This window comes from Loxodonta africana, chromosome 6 (genome assembly GCF_030014295.1).
Source record: "Loxodonta africana isolate mLoxAfr1 chromosome 6, mLoxAfr1.hap2, whole genome shotgun sequence".
NCBI classification, from domain to species: Eukaryota; Metazoa; Chordata; class Mammalia; order Proboscidea; family Elephantidae; genus Loxodonta; species Loxodonta africana.
Window position 1 is genome coordinate 108,084,409 of NC_087347.1, and position 15,105 is coordinate 108,099,513.

Below are 15,105 nucleotides of genomic sequence, written 5' to 3' on the forward strand. Positions count from 1 at the left end.
GTGTGAAAGCAGCCATAGATAATATGTAAATTAATAAGCATGGTTGTGTTCCGATAAAACTTTATTCATAAAAAGAGGCAATGGACCAAATTTGCCTCAGGGGTCATTGTTTGCTAATTGTTGCTTTATATTAAAAAGTGAGTATGATGAATGAAATTCCCTAATCTAATAATTAGAATAGGTATCTGTGTTCAAATGCAGTTAAAAAAGAAACTTTAAATTATTTCAAGGTAAGAAAGAGATGAAAATGGAAAGTAAGAAATCCTTGTAGATTTTTCATGGTGTGAAGTACAAAATAGTGTGAATTGTACATTACAGTGTCATCATGAATACAAATATTGGGCTGCAAAATATATATACATATATAACTTAATATGTATATAGAAATGTAATATCTTTGCTCTTAAAATGTATTTTATGAAAATTATAGGATGTTGAGAAGAGCTAGTATGAGTCTATGCCAAAAATAGTGATTTTCAAAGTGAAGTTCCTATACCTACCATTGTACTTGTCATGGATGATGTTTTTAATTCCCTTAAGGAGACCAGCATTTCCTGTGTCAATATTTTTTTAACACATTTCTTCCCTTTCTTTTCCTTTTTTCACTCCTCTTTCATCTTTGTATGTTTCTTCTTGCTCATCCTGCTCTTTTCTTCAAGTGTGGAAAACATTGCGTTTTCTCTTTTTATTTACCACAGCTCTATAGCCCTGACCCTAGGTATCTAACAATTTCTCAACAGTGTATTTTTCATGCCGCCTTCTCTCCTGCAACACATTTCCTCCTCAATAACTGTCACTCTTACTCTTTTGCTTCTCTAACTTGCAGTTCCTTACCAAAAACAAAACAAAACTTATTATCATCCAGTCAATTCTGACTCATAGTGACCCCCTAGGACAGGGTACAACTGCCCCATAGAGTTTCCAGTGAACAGCTGGTGGATTCAAACTGCCAACATTTGGTTAGCAGCCAAGCTCTTAACTACTGTGCCACCAGGGCTCCTGTAATTCCTTAGGCACCGCAATTATAATAGGTCAAGTTAAAAGGGAAGAAAGAGCAGAATACATGGCTTATTCTGTGTAATAGAAGGAATTGTACTGAGGAATCTGTAGAACCATAGTTTCCACTCTTTTCTGATTTTTGTTGTTGTTGTTCTTAACTGATTTTCTCATGAATTGTGTCTGGGTCTTTCATATATTCATTATTATTAGTAGTAGTATTTTTAACCAAATGTAAGGACATAGATTATTTTTATCACCGTTGGGGAGGTGCTGAAGATTGACGAAAGCCACATTGTTTATCAAATTTTGTTAATTTCTCACATCCTGTATGATTTGATTGTATCCTCTTGATTTTTATTCTTTGTGCTTTAAAACTCTACAGGACTGATATTAACTACTCTGAACAATAGGTATGCCAGTTAGGAAGACACCTTTAGTTGAAAATTAAAATATTGCTCTTGGTGGTAAGAAGGTGGCAGTCTTTTCCGCCTTTAATTTAGTAGCCTAGTTCTAAAGACTGTACTAGATAGGTGCTATAAAAATAAGATTTAAGGTAATAGTTATTGACCAATTAAGTTTAAAATCTTGCCCAAAAGGCATGATGACAGAAGAAGAAACATAAAAAAGATTGAGAGAATGACATTGGGCTGCAAAATTTAGTATTGTTTTCTAAATTTCAACAAGCCAGAATTTACTTCCACGCTAGGACTTAGTAAATATGTGTATGTAGAGGAAACCTTGACCATGGAATCAGCTCATAAAGAAAAAAGATGATGAAGAAGTAGGTGACCTAATAATGAGGGAGGGCAAACATATCTTCACGTAGGCCTCCTGCTTTGAAAAATACCAAGGGTGCTGAAGAAATGCTGTATAACCAAAAACTCAAACCCATTGCCATCAAGTTGATTCCGACCCGTAACCACCCCATAGGACAGAGTAGAACTGCCCCATAGAGTTTCCAAGGAGCACCTGGTGGATTTGAACTGTCGGTCTTCTGGTAAGCAGCCATAGCTCTTAACCACTATGTGACCATTTCCTAGGGAAACCTTTAAGAGTAGCACGCTAAGATGAGAAAGGAGTCTGTATAGTAGGTTAGGAAAATAACGACACCCATTAGAACACCCAATGTCTGGGTTATAGTCTGCAAGTGTTAATTATATACTAAATTCAATAATCATTCCTGATTTTACTCAGATGGATTCCTTTAAAAAAAAAAAAAATTTCTTTGCTTTAAAACCGTAGGATGCTTGCCATTCATCTTAGAGGAAATTGAAGGTGTTATCTTATTGCTAAATCTTTGAGGAGGAAAAATGTTTCCATTAATGCAATTGCTGTGTATGATTGTCTATTATTGTCATATTAATCACCCTAGTAATGGGTGCTATGTAGGGAACTTCACTTTGAATCATTAAGTCAATAACCCCTGTCAACCTCAGAGGTTCTCTATACGTTCTTCCTTCTCCACTGCTAATATTTCCCTGTGTGATTGCAGCTCCCAATCCTTGTGCAGCTAATGACGGCAAAGGCCCCTGCTCTCACCTCTGTCTGATCAATCATAACAGAAGTGCTGCTTGCGCGTGTCCCCACCTGATGAAGCTCGCCTCAGACAAGAAGACCTGCTACGGTAAATTTCTGACTGCTCTTATCTAAAAAGTCAAGTTGAATTCTCTTTAATTGTATTAGGATTCAGGCTTTACTCAGGGGAAAGCAGAGGAGGTTCTAACTTCCTTAAAAGAAACATTTTAGGTGCTACTACGATTCATTTGCTTTTGGGGAGACTGACAAATTCTTCAAATATGTGCCATGTGGTACTTTGCTATTTATTATCGGTTTCATTTTTTTCCCTGCGACTTTCTTATTTTAGTGCTATAGCAGAATTTATCTCTGCAAAGCAGGGAGATTTGTAAACGAAAGTGCATTATCAGAAAATGATGATGTAGGTAACCTGCATAATAAAGAGGAATTTAACAGCGTTAATCTCCTCCTGCTCTTCTCCCAAAGTCACTTTAGCATCCCTGTGTATGGGATTATCAACGTGAAGGGCGGGAAATGATGTAAAATATATAACTTGGAAAGATTTTTTTTAAAAAATATTTAAACAGCACTCTTAAAATATCATAAAATTTCTGAATGAAAATCAAAGTGGTTTTATTTTTTAGTGTTTTTTTGCAAAACAATTACTTTTAAGGTCACGTAGAGAAATCGTAATCATGAATTTAGGCACATGTGGCTTTAATTTTAAACAATAATAACCTAGCTCAGATAATAACAATAATTCCAAAGAGAACAACAAAAGAATAGAATATCCATGACTCCTACTGAGCTTCCACAAATTCGGTACAAGAAAGGTGCCTATGGAAGGAAAATGATACAAATGAGGAAAAAACCTTAGATTCTATTAAAAAAAAATTAATGCAATACAATAGTAAGTTAAAATCATATACAAAGAGCAAATATGGTTGTTGGCATGTACAGAGCTCATATGTTTTAGGAAATTTGTCTGAAATTCCAAGATCAAATAGATTCAAGGGAATTTCTTGGCCTTTCTAGCAAAAGCAAAATGATGACTTATGGGTTTCAAATTGTTTTATGTTTGTTTCTATCAAGTACCTTAATTAAAAATAGATAAATCATTTTCTTCACTAATGTCTCCATCAAATCTCAATTATGACTTTACAGGGTTAAAAAAAAACCTATTAAATAGTCTGCAAGTAATATTTTAGAATTCCTAGGTTGTTTTAAACTTGCCAACTTCTTAAGAGAACCACACTTAATATCTTTTTTTTTTCCCTAGAGATGAAAAAATTTCTTCTTTATGCAAGGCATTCTGAAATCAGAGGAGTGGATATTGACAATCCGTATTTTAACTTTATCACGGCCTTTACGGTCCCTGATATTGATGATGTCACAGTGATAGACTTCGATGCATCAGAGGAACGTTTATACTGGACGGATGTTAAAACACAAACCATTAAGCGTGCCTTTATTAATGGAACTGGTTTGGAAACTGTTATATCAAGAGGTAAAAGACTTGCGCATGTTACAACTTAAAATATGTTTGTTATTCAATTTGTCATAATCACAGGTCTCTTTTGTAATCCTTCTCTATTATCCCACTCCGTGTTGTTAATTGAAAGTTTGAATTGGTTATTCAGAGATTTAATAATATGCTACATCCTTCAATGGTAGAATGTTATAATTATATTGCATATAGTAGTGTGATAACTAGAAGTTTACTTTCACAGGAAGAAAAAAAAAATTAAAATGGATCTCCTTAAATAGTTATGCTTGCACAGGGGAAAGATAAGGCATTGAGATAGACCAGTTTCCTTATTTTCAATCTATTTTGCTCATCTTTCTTCAGAACTAGACCATGCAAATAAGGTAGAGAACCCGTTCCTACCTACCTCCTGGCCCTGCAGATTGAATCCTACACAGGTTCTCAGTAAATATTGCTAGATTAACCATTAAAAAAAGGTAACTTTGCCCAAAGTAAAAAATATAGCTAAAACGAGATATAAATGTAATTGCAGTTCTTGAACATTCTCTAAAATTTATCATTGAATTATTAGAATATTTGCTTAAATTTTGGTCTGTCATGATTTTGGGGTTAATTTTTATTATTTTATTGAATGAGTCTCTGATGAACACCTATTGTTTGCCACAAATGCACTAATATCAATGTTTTAAAACCTAAAAAGTCCCAGCTTCTCTTCAAAGCCATGCCCCCTGAGCACGGCAGCACTATTTGGGGGAAGATGGGGGTAATCAGTAATCCATAAAGATATATAAATTACCTGTGCTTTGAAGCAGACCGAAAATTTAAAATCAGACCTTATTTGAGTAATGATCAATTTCTTAATAAAAAGAGTAAGTACAGGTTTTAAATTCACAGTGCTTTTAAAAAATAATTTTCCATGTATAATACCGGAAAGTTGGCCTGAATACCACTAGTAGATCTGAGAGCATCTGACCACTAAAATACTCTTGCATTTAGGTTAGTTCTTTATCGATGTCAGATTAGTACTGTTAGAGCAATTTCTCAAGTGAATTGCTTATAAGCTAGTTCAGATATTTATTTCAAACTTGCCACAAGGGAAGAGACTTTCTAAAAAAGCTAATGCAAACATTTTCTCTTTGTAAAGAAATTCTTATAGGGGAGGAGAAGATAAAAATGCTTTAATAATCATTGTTAGAGTGGATTTAAAAGAGAAAAATGTCCAGTAAAAGGTCATTGTTATATTGCTGTTAGTTGCCCTTGAGTTTGCTCTGACCCATAGCAATCCCTTGTATATCAAAACAAAACATTTCCTGGTCCTGTGCCGTCTTTGTGATCTTGGCAGGTTTGAGTCAGTTGTTGTGGCCGTTGTGTCAATTCATCTCATTGATGGTTTCCCTCACCTTTGCTGGCCCTCCACTTTATCAAGCATGATGTCCTTCTCCAGCAATGGGTCCCCTGTGATGCCTCATCCAAAGTAAACAAGTCAAAGTCTCTGACAATATTCTGTTATCCGTAGGGTTTTCAATGACTAATTTTTGGAAGTAGATTGCCAGAACATTTTTCCTAGCCTATCTAAGTCTGGAAGCTCCCCTGAAACCTGTCTACCATGTTTGACTCTGCTGGTATTTAAAATACCAGCAGTATAGCTTCCAGCATCATAATAACATGCAAGCAATTTTGAAGGACCAGTTAAAGTACATTAGGCTCCTTCCAAGATTGACAGTAGGTTAGGTAGATTTCCCAGAAGAAATTCATCAAAATCTAACAGAAAATTTTTGAAGCATTTTGTCATGAATGTTAAATGCTTTCTAAAAGACTTTGTAAATTGTATAGAACGAAAGATGATCTTTATTTAAAAGAAAAAAAAAAAAACAGTTGGGACACTTTATCTAATTATGGATTATTGTTTAGTAGTAATTTAGTGATTTTATCTTTGTGGACATCGCAGACTTTTTTCCACTTAGTAGACTCAATTTAAATTATTAGCCATAATTTGAGAAATAATGACTACATATACTTATGAGGATGGATGATTATTTATACCATTATTCGGGCAAATATTAGAATGCTTTCTATAAACTAAGGAATGTGCTAGGTGATGTGTTAAAGTAGGGAGGCTCCTCTTTCCCAACTTCATTCCCCCAAAAAGAGACAGAGTCTTTATGTTCAGGAAGCTTCCAACATGGTGGGCTATCGAGACCTTAATGATCCACATGAATAAATATGAAATTTACAACTAGGATGCATACTTTAGTGTAACATGGAGCCATGAGAACATAAAACAACAGGAACTGACTTACCAGAGGAGAGATGATTGAGCTGATATCTCCAATGAGATACTAGATGAATTTGTATGTGTTGTAGAGTGGAAATAGGTGTCGGGGAGCATTTCAAATGAGGAAAAAAGCATGTGCAAAGCCTCTTCGGCAAGGTGGAATTGAAATATTTTATGAAATCAAGGAGAGCTAAGGTGGACTGAATAGAATGAAGCACAGAAGAAGAGATGCTGTACAAGTGGAAGGAGTTGAAGAAATCAGGAGTCAAATCATACTGGCCTTTATGTGATGTTATTTACTATTTTTATCTTAATACTAAAAATAATAGAAACCAAGGAAGCATTTTAAAGAAGGTGAGTCTACATGATTAGATTTGTCTTTGAAAAAGATAACTTTAGCTGTTCTGTTTTTTTAGAGAAAGGACTAGACCTGGGATAGACTGTAGGCAAGCAGTGAGCCCTGAGAGAAGTTAGTTAGCTGCTTTAGTAGTTCCAGGAAGAGATGGTAGAACGCAGTCTAGGGTTGGAGCATCAGAGATGGAGAAATTGAACAGGTTATACAGACACCAAAGAATAAAAATATAAAGCAACTTAACAATTGATTGGATGTGGCAGTTGAGGAATAAGCATCGTCAAGGATGAGTCCACTTCTGCGTTACTCCACAGGTTGAATGGTGTTGCCTTTCTCTTTCTTCTAGGGTGAAACTTTGTTAAGGACTAATAACATCATTTCATTAATAGAAAAAAAAAAGAAAATGAGATGGACTTTTGACAGTCCATCTCTGAACTCATCAAAAGATCTCAAATGCAGTAACTACATTATTTTATCCTTTCATCTTTTAGATTTCTTGGGAATGACTCTCTGGAGACTTTTCTCCTCTAAACACTATTGGCCCCTGCAGTGGCTCGCTAAGCTCTCCTCCTTCTGTTGGACCTGTGGTGGTTTTTGTTTGTCTGGTTTTGTTTTTTCATTCTATTTTGGTAAAATATATATAACAAAACAGTTGCCATAGTTACCACTTTTAAATGTACAATTCAGCAATTTAACTATATTCACCAGATGGTGCAACCGTCACCACTGTCCATTTCCAAAAGCTTTTGTCACCCCAAAGAGAAACGCAGTACCCTTTAAGCAATAATCCCCCAGTCCCCCCTCTGTTTAGTCGCTAGTAACCACTAAAAAAACCTTTTGTGGCTATGTGCTTCCTATTCTAGATCTTTTATATTGTTGGACTAATTTTTGAGAGACATTTTATTTCCTTATCTTCTTTAGTCAAAGTCTAGTATGAAAAGCAGCTTCAAAAATTGGACTCCAAATTTATTCTTTGTCCCACCTGTCTCCCATTGTTTCTTCCTAGCAGATCGTTTTCAAAAACTAACCTCTATTTATGTATCACACTCCTAAGCTGTTTGCTATAGTGGTTTCCTATAGAGGCAGGTACTTTCATCAAAGTGATAAATACTAATACATAGCTATATAGACACATTCATTATAAAATTTAACACATATGTGTTATTATACCCTTTTCACAAAAACCAAAGGTAATTTTATCCTAAGAAAACATAAACAACTCTAACCATCTCTGGCAGAGTTTCTTGCTAGTTGTGTATAAGTGTATACTCTCCGGTGGTAATCCTACTTGAATCAGTCACTGCTTGGTCCAAATATTTTTTCAATTAGTCATGCTCTCAGATTTATATTTCTAATCTGATGTATAATATTAGTTGTTATTAATGTACCAAGCACCATATAAGGCACTTCATAGCATTATTTCATCTAATCTTTATAATGCTCTACTTATGTATTATTTTCATTCTACTTAAACTAACAGATGCTAAACCACTGTTGCAAATCAAAAAAAAAAAAAAAAGAAAGAAATGAGAGAGACAAATTCATACTCAGGACTACATCCACAGAGCTCCCGTTATCTTCATTACCCTACAATTAGAGGATTCGTTATGTCATTCCTGTGGCTATGAATTAATGATCTCAGTCCTAGGTGTCTTCCTTTTAATATGGCCCCACAAGCTCAATTGCCCCTCTGGGGTAGTCATATACTGCCCACAATTATGCTTTATTAGATAATATAATAAAACAAAAACTTTGCTGTGGAGTTGATTCCAACTCATGGCGACCCCATGTGTGTCAAAGTAGAACGCACTCTGTCAGATTTTTAATGGCTGTAATCTTATGGAAGTAAAGCATCAGGCCTTTCTTCCACAGCACCGTTGAGTGGATTTCTCTGAGGGGATTTGAACCACCAACCTTTCAGTTAGTAGTTGAGTGCAAACTGTTTGCACCACCCAGGGACCTACTGGATTAAAAAAAGAAAAAAGAAAAAAAAAACAGTTGTGGTCAAGTTGATTCTGACCCATAAGAGTAGAACTACCCTATAGAGTTTCCAAGGAACACCTGGTGGATTCGAACTGCCGACTTTTGGTTAGCAGCCATAGCTCTTAACCACTAGGCCACCGGGGTTTCCCTATTGTGTTATAGATTGCCTAAAAAAAAAAAAAACACAAAGTACTAACTACAGTTAACACAGTGGGGGACGGGGAAGGAGAGTAATATACTTTAAGGTTCCTAAGCCAGCAGTAATACAGTTGACTTTTTATCTTTGTACCTGTCTTTATTTTATTTATCATGTATTCCTCATACAACACTTTGTGGAACATATTTGCCTTCTCCTTTTATAGATGAGGAAGCATCTTGCTCAGGTTTACCATAGCAGGAAATACCAGAGCTTTTTCTGCATCCAAGTTAGAATTCAGGCTTTTGATTCCAAAACCATTCTCTTTTCTCCCCAACTGTCCCTTCCTTTTAAGAATAAAGAATCTCAGCAAGCTGGAAAGCAAAGGCTTTAACACATGGTTTGTGCATAATATTCCTTTCCGGGGTTCATTTAATACACACTCAGCATGCTCTGCGGAGTTCGTCCAGTCACATCCAGATGGAGTGTTTGGGTTATTCTATCCCCTTGCCATTAGTTTTTTTTGTTTATTCTGAAAGATAAGCAAAAGCTTTTAGAGATACGCTGGCAGCTTTATGAGATTCTAGGCCATTGTCAATAGAATTTCTTTTTTTAATTGGAAGAAGCCCTTGATGCTTCCGATTATTCTAGGGCAATGCATACATTGCTCACCTTTAGAAAATTAAGGGCTTAGCTTTGGACAAGTGCAATTGTTTGAGCAAAGTGTTTTTGTTAGTACTAGAGTCACTTAGGATGACAAGAATGAAGCAATGTTTCATTCTGTTATACATGGGGCCTCTGTGAGTCAGAACTGACTCGATAGCACCTAACAACAGCAGCAACCACAGTCATCTACTATTTGAATGAACTGGATTGTTACGTTGAGTTAAGCAGAAAACTCAGATGAAAGATGAATATAAATTAGAAACATATCTGTTTATTTCTGTAAAGAATACTCTCTTCTGTGATAGGAAATTATCATATAATCATATGCTTTTTTGTTGTTTTTTGTTTGGGTAACTAAAATGATAGAGACCATTTAAACCCTGACTTTTTGATCACGTTGCTACCATATATATATAATTCAATTCTCAATGATACTTTGAAACTAATTGGACCTATTTGGAAGGAAATTTTCATTCATATTTAAAATTGTTATCTACTTCTGTCAAAAATTATTTTGTCAGTGCGGACTAAAGACCCATTCCCTCTATTTTTGAAGATGCCATATTTAATTGTGCCTAGTAATGAAAATGCTTAGGGGGAAAAACACAGACTATTCTGAACATTGGTTCCTAGAGAATGAACAAAATAAAAAAGGTCAGTAATAACAGTAAGATCCAGATTTTGGAAACAGGCCTTGAATAGAAGTAGAAAGTAAAACAGATATAGGGAACATCTGGTGTCTTACCTATTTCTGAATGGGATTTTTCAATTTTCATTTTCACCCAGGAAGTCTTTTAGCAGAAGAACGTCAATGTCTGTGATTAAGAAAAAATAAATAAAAGGCAAAAACCATACCTGCAAATGTCACTTCACTGAGATCTGCATATATACAGTCCCACCGAAAAAAACCCACTGCCGTCGAGTCGATTCTGACTCATAGGGACTATAGGACAGAGTAGAACTATAGTCCCTATGATTCCGACTCATAGGGACTATAGGACAGAGTAGAACTGCCCCATAGAGTTTCCAAGGAGTGCCTGGCAGATTCGAACTGCTGACCTTTTGGTTAGCAGCCATAACACTTAGCCACTACACCACCAGGGTTTCCATATATACAGTGGTGGTGCTATAAAGTGGGTGTTAAATGACCCATACTTTTTATATTCTTTATCTTTTAGTCTAAGAAGATAAATATGATATTTTATTTTATCTCAGACTTTTATTGCATTCATACCATTTTGTGGGTTCTATTTTATATCTGGGACACTGCAGGGGTGTAGACATACTTCAAGGAATGCCACATCTGGTGAAAGAGATGGGAACAACTAGCTAAAATATGAGGTCAAATGGAATAAGGACTTTAACAAACGTGTACACCTCTTCTCAGAAAATTAGCACAAGGATTACTGAGTTCTGATTTGAGATTATACTACAGTGCTCACCGAGGAGGTAGTATTCAGGCCAGGACTTGGGAGAAAAATAGAGCAAGTCCCCAGTTTCAAATCTCTGACTTGCCCTTTAATGTTACGTAACATTATGTAATGTTATGTAAATTTGCCCTCACTTTGAAAGGGTTGAACCAGCCCTTAAAAAAAAAAAATCACAACAAATTCTTTATCCCAACCACCTCCACGTGTTGCACGTGCAGATTTAAAATCATTGAAATGCTTCAAGCCTTTTCTTGTGCTAAAGCTTAATAAAAACTTTGCACCTGTTCCAACTTATCTACAAATTTGACTTAAAGACACACTTAGGAACTAATCTGGTTTGTAACCCAGGGACTGCCTGTTCTACTGGGGAATGAATAGGTGAAAAAGTCTGGACATTTCAAATAGTGTGGGATAACTAGAAATTGTAAGCCAGAAAACTCATATAAGGGCAGATCTTAGAGGACCTCATGCCTGGGTGAAGAACTGTTTTGTCCCTTTGTTTTTTCTCTCAAGGTGATGGGGAGCCACTTAGGACTTTCGAAGATGGTATATTTGATACAAAGGAGCCCTGGTGGTACAGTGGTTAAGAGCTTGGCTGCTTAAATCAAGGGTTGGTGGTTCAAACCCACCAGCCATTCCGTGGGAGAAAGACGTGGTAGTCTGCTTCCATAAAGATTAGACCCTTGGGAACCCTATGGGACAATTACATCCGATAATGTTGCTATGAGTCGGAATTGAGTTGATAGCAATGGATATATGTGATACAAACTCTTTTGAAGAAAAAATCAGTTGGGAATATGGAAGATTGGAAAAGTGAGAAATTGCAGACAAGATTACAATCAGAAGTTTACAGAAATGTTCTAAGTCTAAAACAAAAATTAGACTAGAACAATAAAATATACCTAAAAAGTGACAGACACCTAGGGTATTATAGATGTAGAAGTAATCGAACCCAAAGACCGAGAGAGAAATGAAGATGAAGAGGGTAATTGAAAGGATGTTGTTGATATTAATTCAGATGAAAATAAGAGGAACAAGAGAAGGGTTGCTTCAGGTATTTCCCCAAATCATCAATGAGACCTTTTTCTAAGAGAGGAGTAATTATAAGCTTAGAGCATTAAGACATATGAACTAATTTACCCCTATATTTTCTACAAACACAGTATAGATTTGGGATATATACAGAGATATTAAAAGCGGCAAAACCACCAAACACTAAATCGTACAGGGTTGGGAAGGCATAACATTAATGAAGGTGGGCAGAGAGTAATCCTAAATCATTTGTAATGTTCTATATTTTAAGCTAGATGCAGGGATGTTTTATTAATTTTAGTCACATAGTAACATACATACAAATATTTATGCATATACATGTATATATTATATATATACTTACATTTTCCATCCACTAGAACAAATAGAATATTGAATGTTTATAATGTTCCCTTGAGAAAACTTCTCAAAAACGTTGCCAGCTTGTTTTTTTTTTTTTTAATTTTATTCCAAAGAATAGAGAAAAATTGTCCAGAAACCCACTTCAAATGAGTTTTTTTTCAGCATCAACTTTTAGTACTGCTATAACAGAAATACCACAAGTGGATGGCTTTAACAAAGACAAATTTATTCTCTCACAGTCTAGTAGGTTACAAGTTCAAATTCAGGACATCGGCTCCAGGGGAAGGTTTTCTCTCTCTGTTGGCTCTGGAGGAAAAGTCGTTGTCCTCAATCTTCCTCTGATCGAGGAGCTTCTCAGGCACAGGGACCCCGTGTCCAAAGAACACACTCTGCTCCTGGTGCTGCTTTCTTGGTGGTGTGAGGTCCCCAACTCTCTGCTTGTTTCCTTCCTCTCGAGAGATAAAAGGCGGTGCAGGCCACACCCCAGGGAAACTCCCTTTACCTTGGATCAGGAGGTGACCTGAGTAAGGGTGGTGTTATAATCCCACCCTAATCCTCTTAACAAAAAATTTATTATAATCACAAAATGGAGGACAACCACACATGGCCTAACCAAGTTGATACATAGACTTTTTGGGGGACATAATTCAATCCATGTCAGTAACATGCATACAAATATATATGCATATATATATATATATATTTTTACATTTTCCATCCATTGGAACAAATAGAATATTGAATGTATATAATGTTCCCTTGAGAAACCTTTTCAAGGAAAGTTGCCAGCTTTTTTTTTTTTTAAAATCTTGTTCCTAAGAATAGAGAAAAATTGCCCAGAAACCCACTTCAAATGAGTTTTCATTTGGTATCATTACTGCTAATCTTATCTACTCAATGAAGGTTTATAAGAGAGTTGGGAATTTTTCCTCTTTGGAGGTATGCCTAGTGCAGATAAAGCCCTTCGTGCCCACTTCAAGACACTGGTGTTGGAAGGTCTACTTCTAAGAAATTAAAATATATATATATTTTAAAAGAATAAATCTCATAACCAAGGAATTGGAAACCAGTTTTTCTTCATTTAGATTTCTCTATATGTTAATCAATTTATGTGCTTATCATTAGGCATTCTTTCTGTGATCATTTTTATTCTCTCTGAATTACTTCCTTTAAAGTTCCTTTATTTTTACTGGAAATCTGTTAGTGATAATCTCCAAGATGCTGTTACCTGAAAATATTTTAGTCTTTGTTTTTAAAAGATAATTTTGTTGAGTATAAAATTCTAAGTTAAAGATTATTTTCTCTCAGACTTTTGCAGATATTATTCCACTATCCTTTGACTGGCCTTATTGCTTTTGGGAAGCCCAATATAACCTAATTTTTATTTTTATTCTTTTGTTGGTGATGCGTCTTTTCTCTCTAGCTGTTTTTAGCATTCTTTGTTTGTCTTCATTACAATATTTTTTATTATGCCATTTCAAATATCTGTTGTGCTTTCTCTGCTGTCCTGTTTTTTATCAGTTCAGGAGGAAATAAAGACAACTCAAATATTTCTATTTTCTCTGATTTTTTCTCTCTGCCTTCTTTGGAAATTGATTAGACATGCACTAGTCTTATCCTCCAACTCTCTTACTTTTCTTCTTGTTTCTCTGGGCTGTCTCTGGTCAATTTGTCTTACATTCACTAGTTCAGCTGTATCTAATACTCTGGTTAATCCATCCAATAAGTTATTTTTTTCAATGAGTTTTTTTTTTTTTTTTACTATTGTATTCTTTTTTTAAAATATTCACAAATCTTTTTGGTTCTCATTCATATCTTCCAAGTGAATTCTTAAGATCAAGTCTTGTCCCTTATTATTCATAGCATCTTTATTCTTTTATAAATATTCCAATCATTTTCTTTGTTTTATACACGATATTTTAAAAGTATGAAGAATTTGGAGGTTTCAACCTACTGCTTATTTTTTCTCTTGACTCCAGCTCTTATGTCTCACTTCTTTGTGTGTGTGTGTGCTTTAATCTTTTGTTCTGATCTATTATAACGATGAACAACCTGTGAGAACTGTGAGGATTTGATTAAGGATTTTTTTTTTTTCTTTCCACAAGGAATTTGAATTTGCTTCTAATAGAGGGAGCAGGGAGTAATTACAAGACAAAAATCACTTTAACTTGATTCTTCCCTTATTTTATATAGGGATTGCTTGATTATAAACTTGTAATCTCTTGCTCAAGTGGAATCATATATTTAGAAATTCTGATTTTTTTTCCTTACTTAAAGCAAAAAAAATAGAGCAGGAACAGAGAAAAAGATGTTTTGTGTTTGTTCTTAATTGATTTTCTTTGTAATGGGGCAGAGTTTGTTTGTTTTCACCCATCTATCACTGAAGGTGAAGGTGTAGACCCTTTTAATTACTGGCTTGGAATAGCTCTCTGGCCTTCATGAGTTTAAGGATCCAACCCTATTGCACCGAGAAACTAATAATCCACAACCCTGGTTTCTCAGTGTCGGCTTCTGCACCAGCTTCAGCACCCCCATTTGTCTACTTCATGGTGTCAACTAACATGTGAGTGGTATGTTCCAGCACTCACAGATGTCCCCTTTTGTTTTGTGATCTCATTTAAAAGTTATAATGTATCATACAATCCGGTAACTTTGTGGCAATTGAGGGACTTTCAGAATATCTCATCTGCTTTAGTTCAAGAAGTGATAGGTACCCTGCCTGTTGCCGTAGAGTTGATTCCAACTCACAGAGACTCTATAGGACAGAGTAGAACTGTCCCATAGTTTCCAAGAAGCACCGGGTGGATTTGAACTCCCGATCCTTTGGTTAGCAGCTGTAGCTCAGTAATGCGAACTGAACTTGTCTGA

At 35.4% G+C, this 15,105-nt stretch overlaps 1 protein-coding gene across 1 annotated transcript in view; it reads left to right on the forward strand.

Annotated features, from left to right (window-relative positions):
- Positions 1–15,105, forward strand: part of LRP1B (LDL receptor related protein 1B) — a 1,749,164-nt gene that overhangs the window by 1,092,673 nt on the left and 641,386 nt on the right. Inside the window, exons 27-28 of the mRNA XM_064287257.1 lie at positions 2,492–2,623; positions 3,794–4,021. Of these exons, the coding sequence (XP_064143327.1) occupies positions 2,492–2,623; positions 3,794–4,021 (360 nt within the window). The remainder of the gene's footprint in view (positions 1–2,491; positions 2,624–3,793; positions 4,022–15,105) is intronic.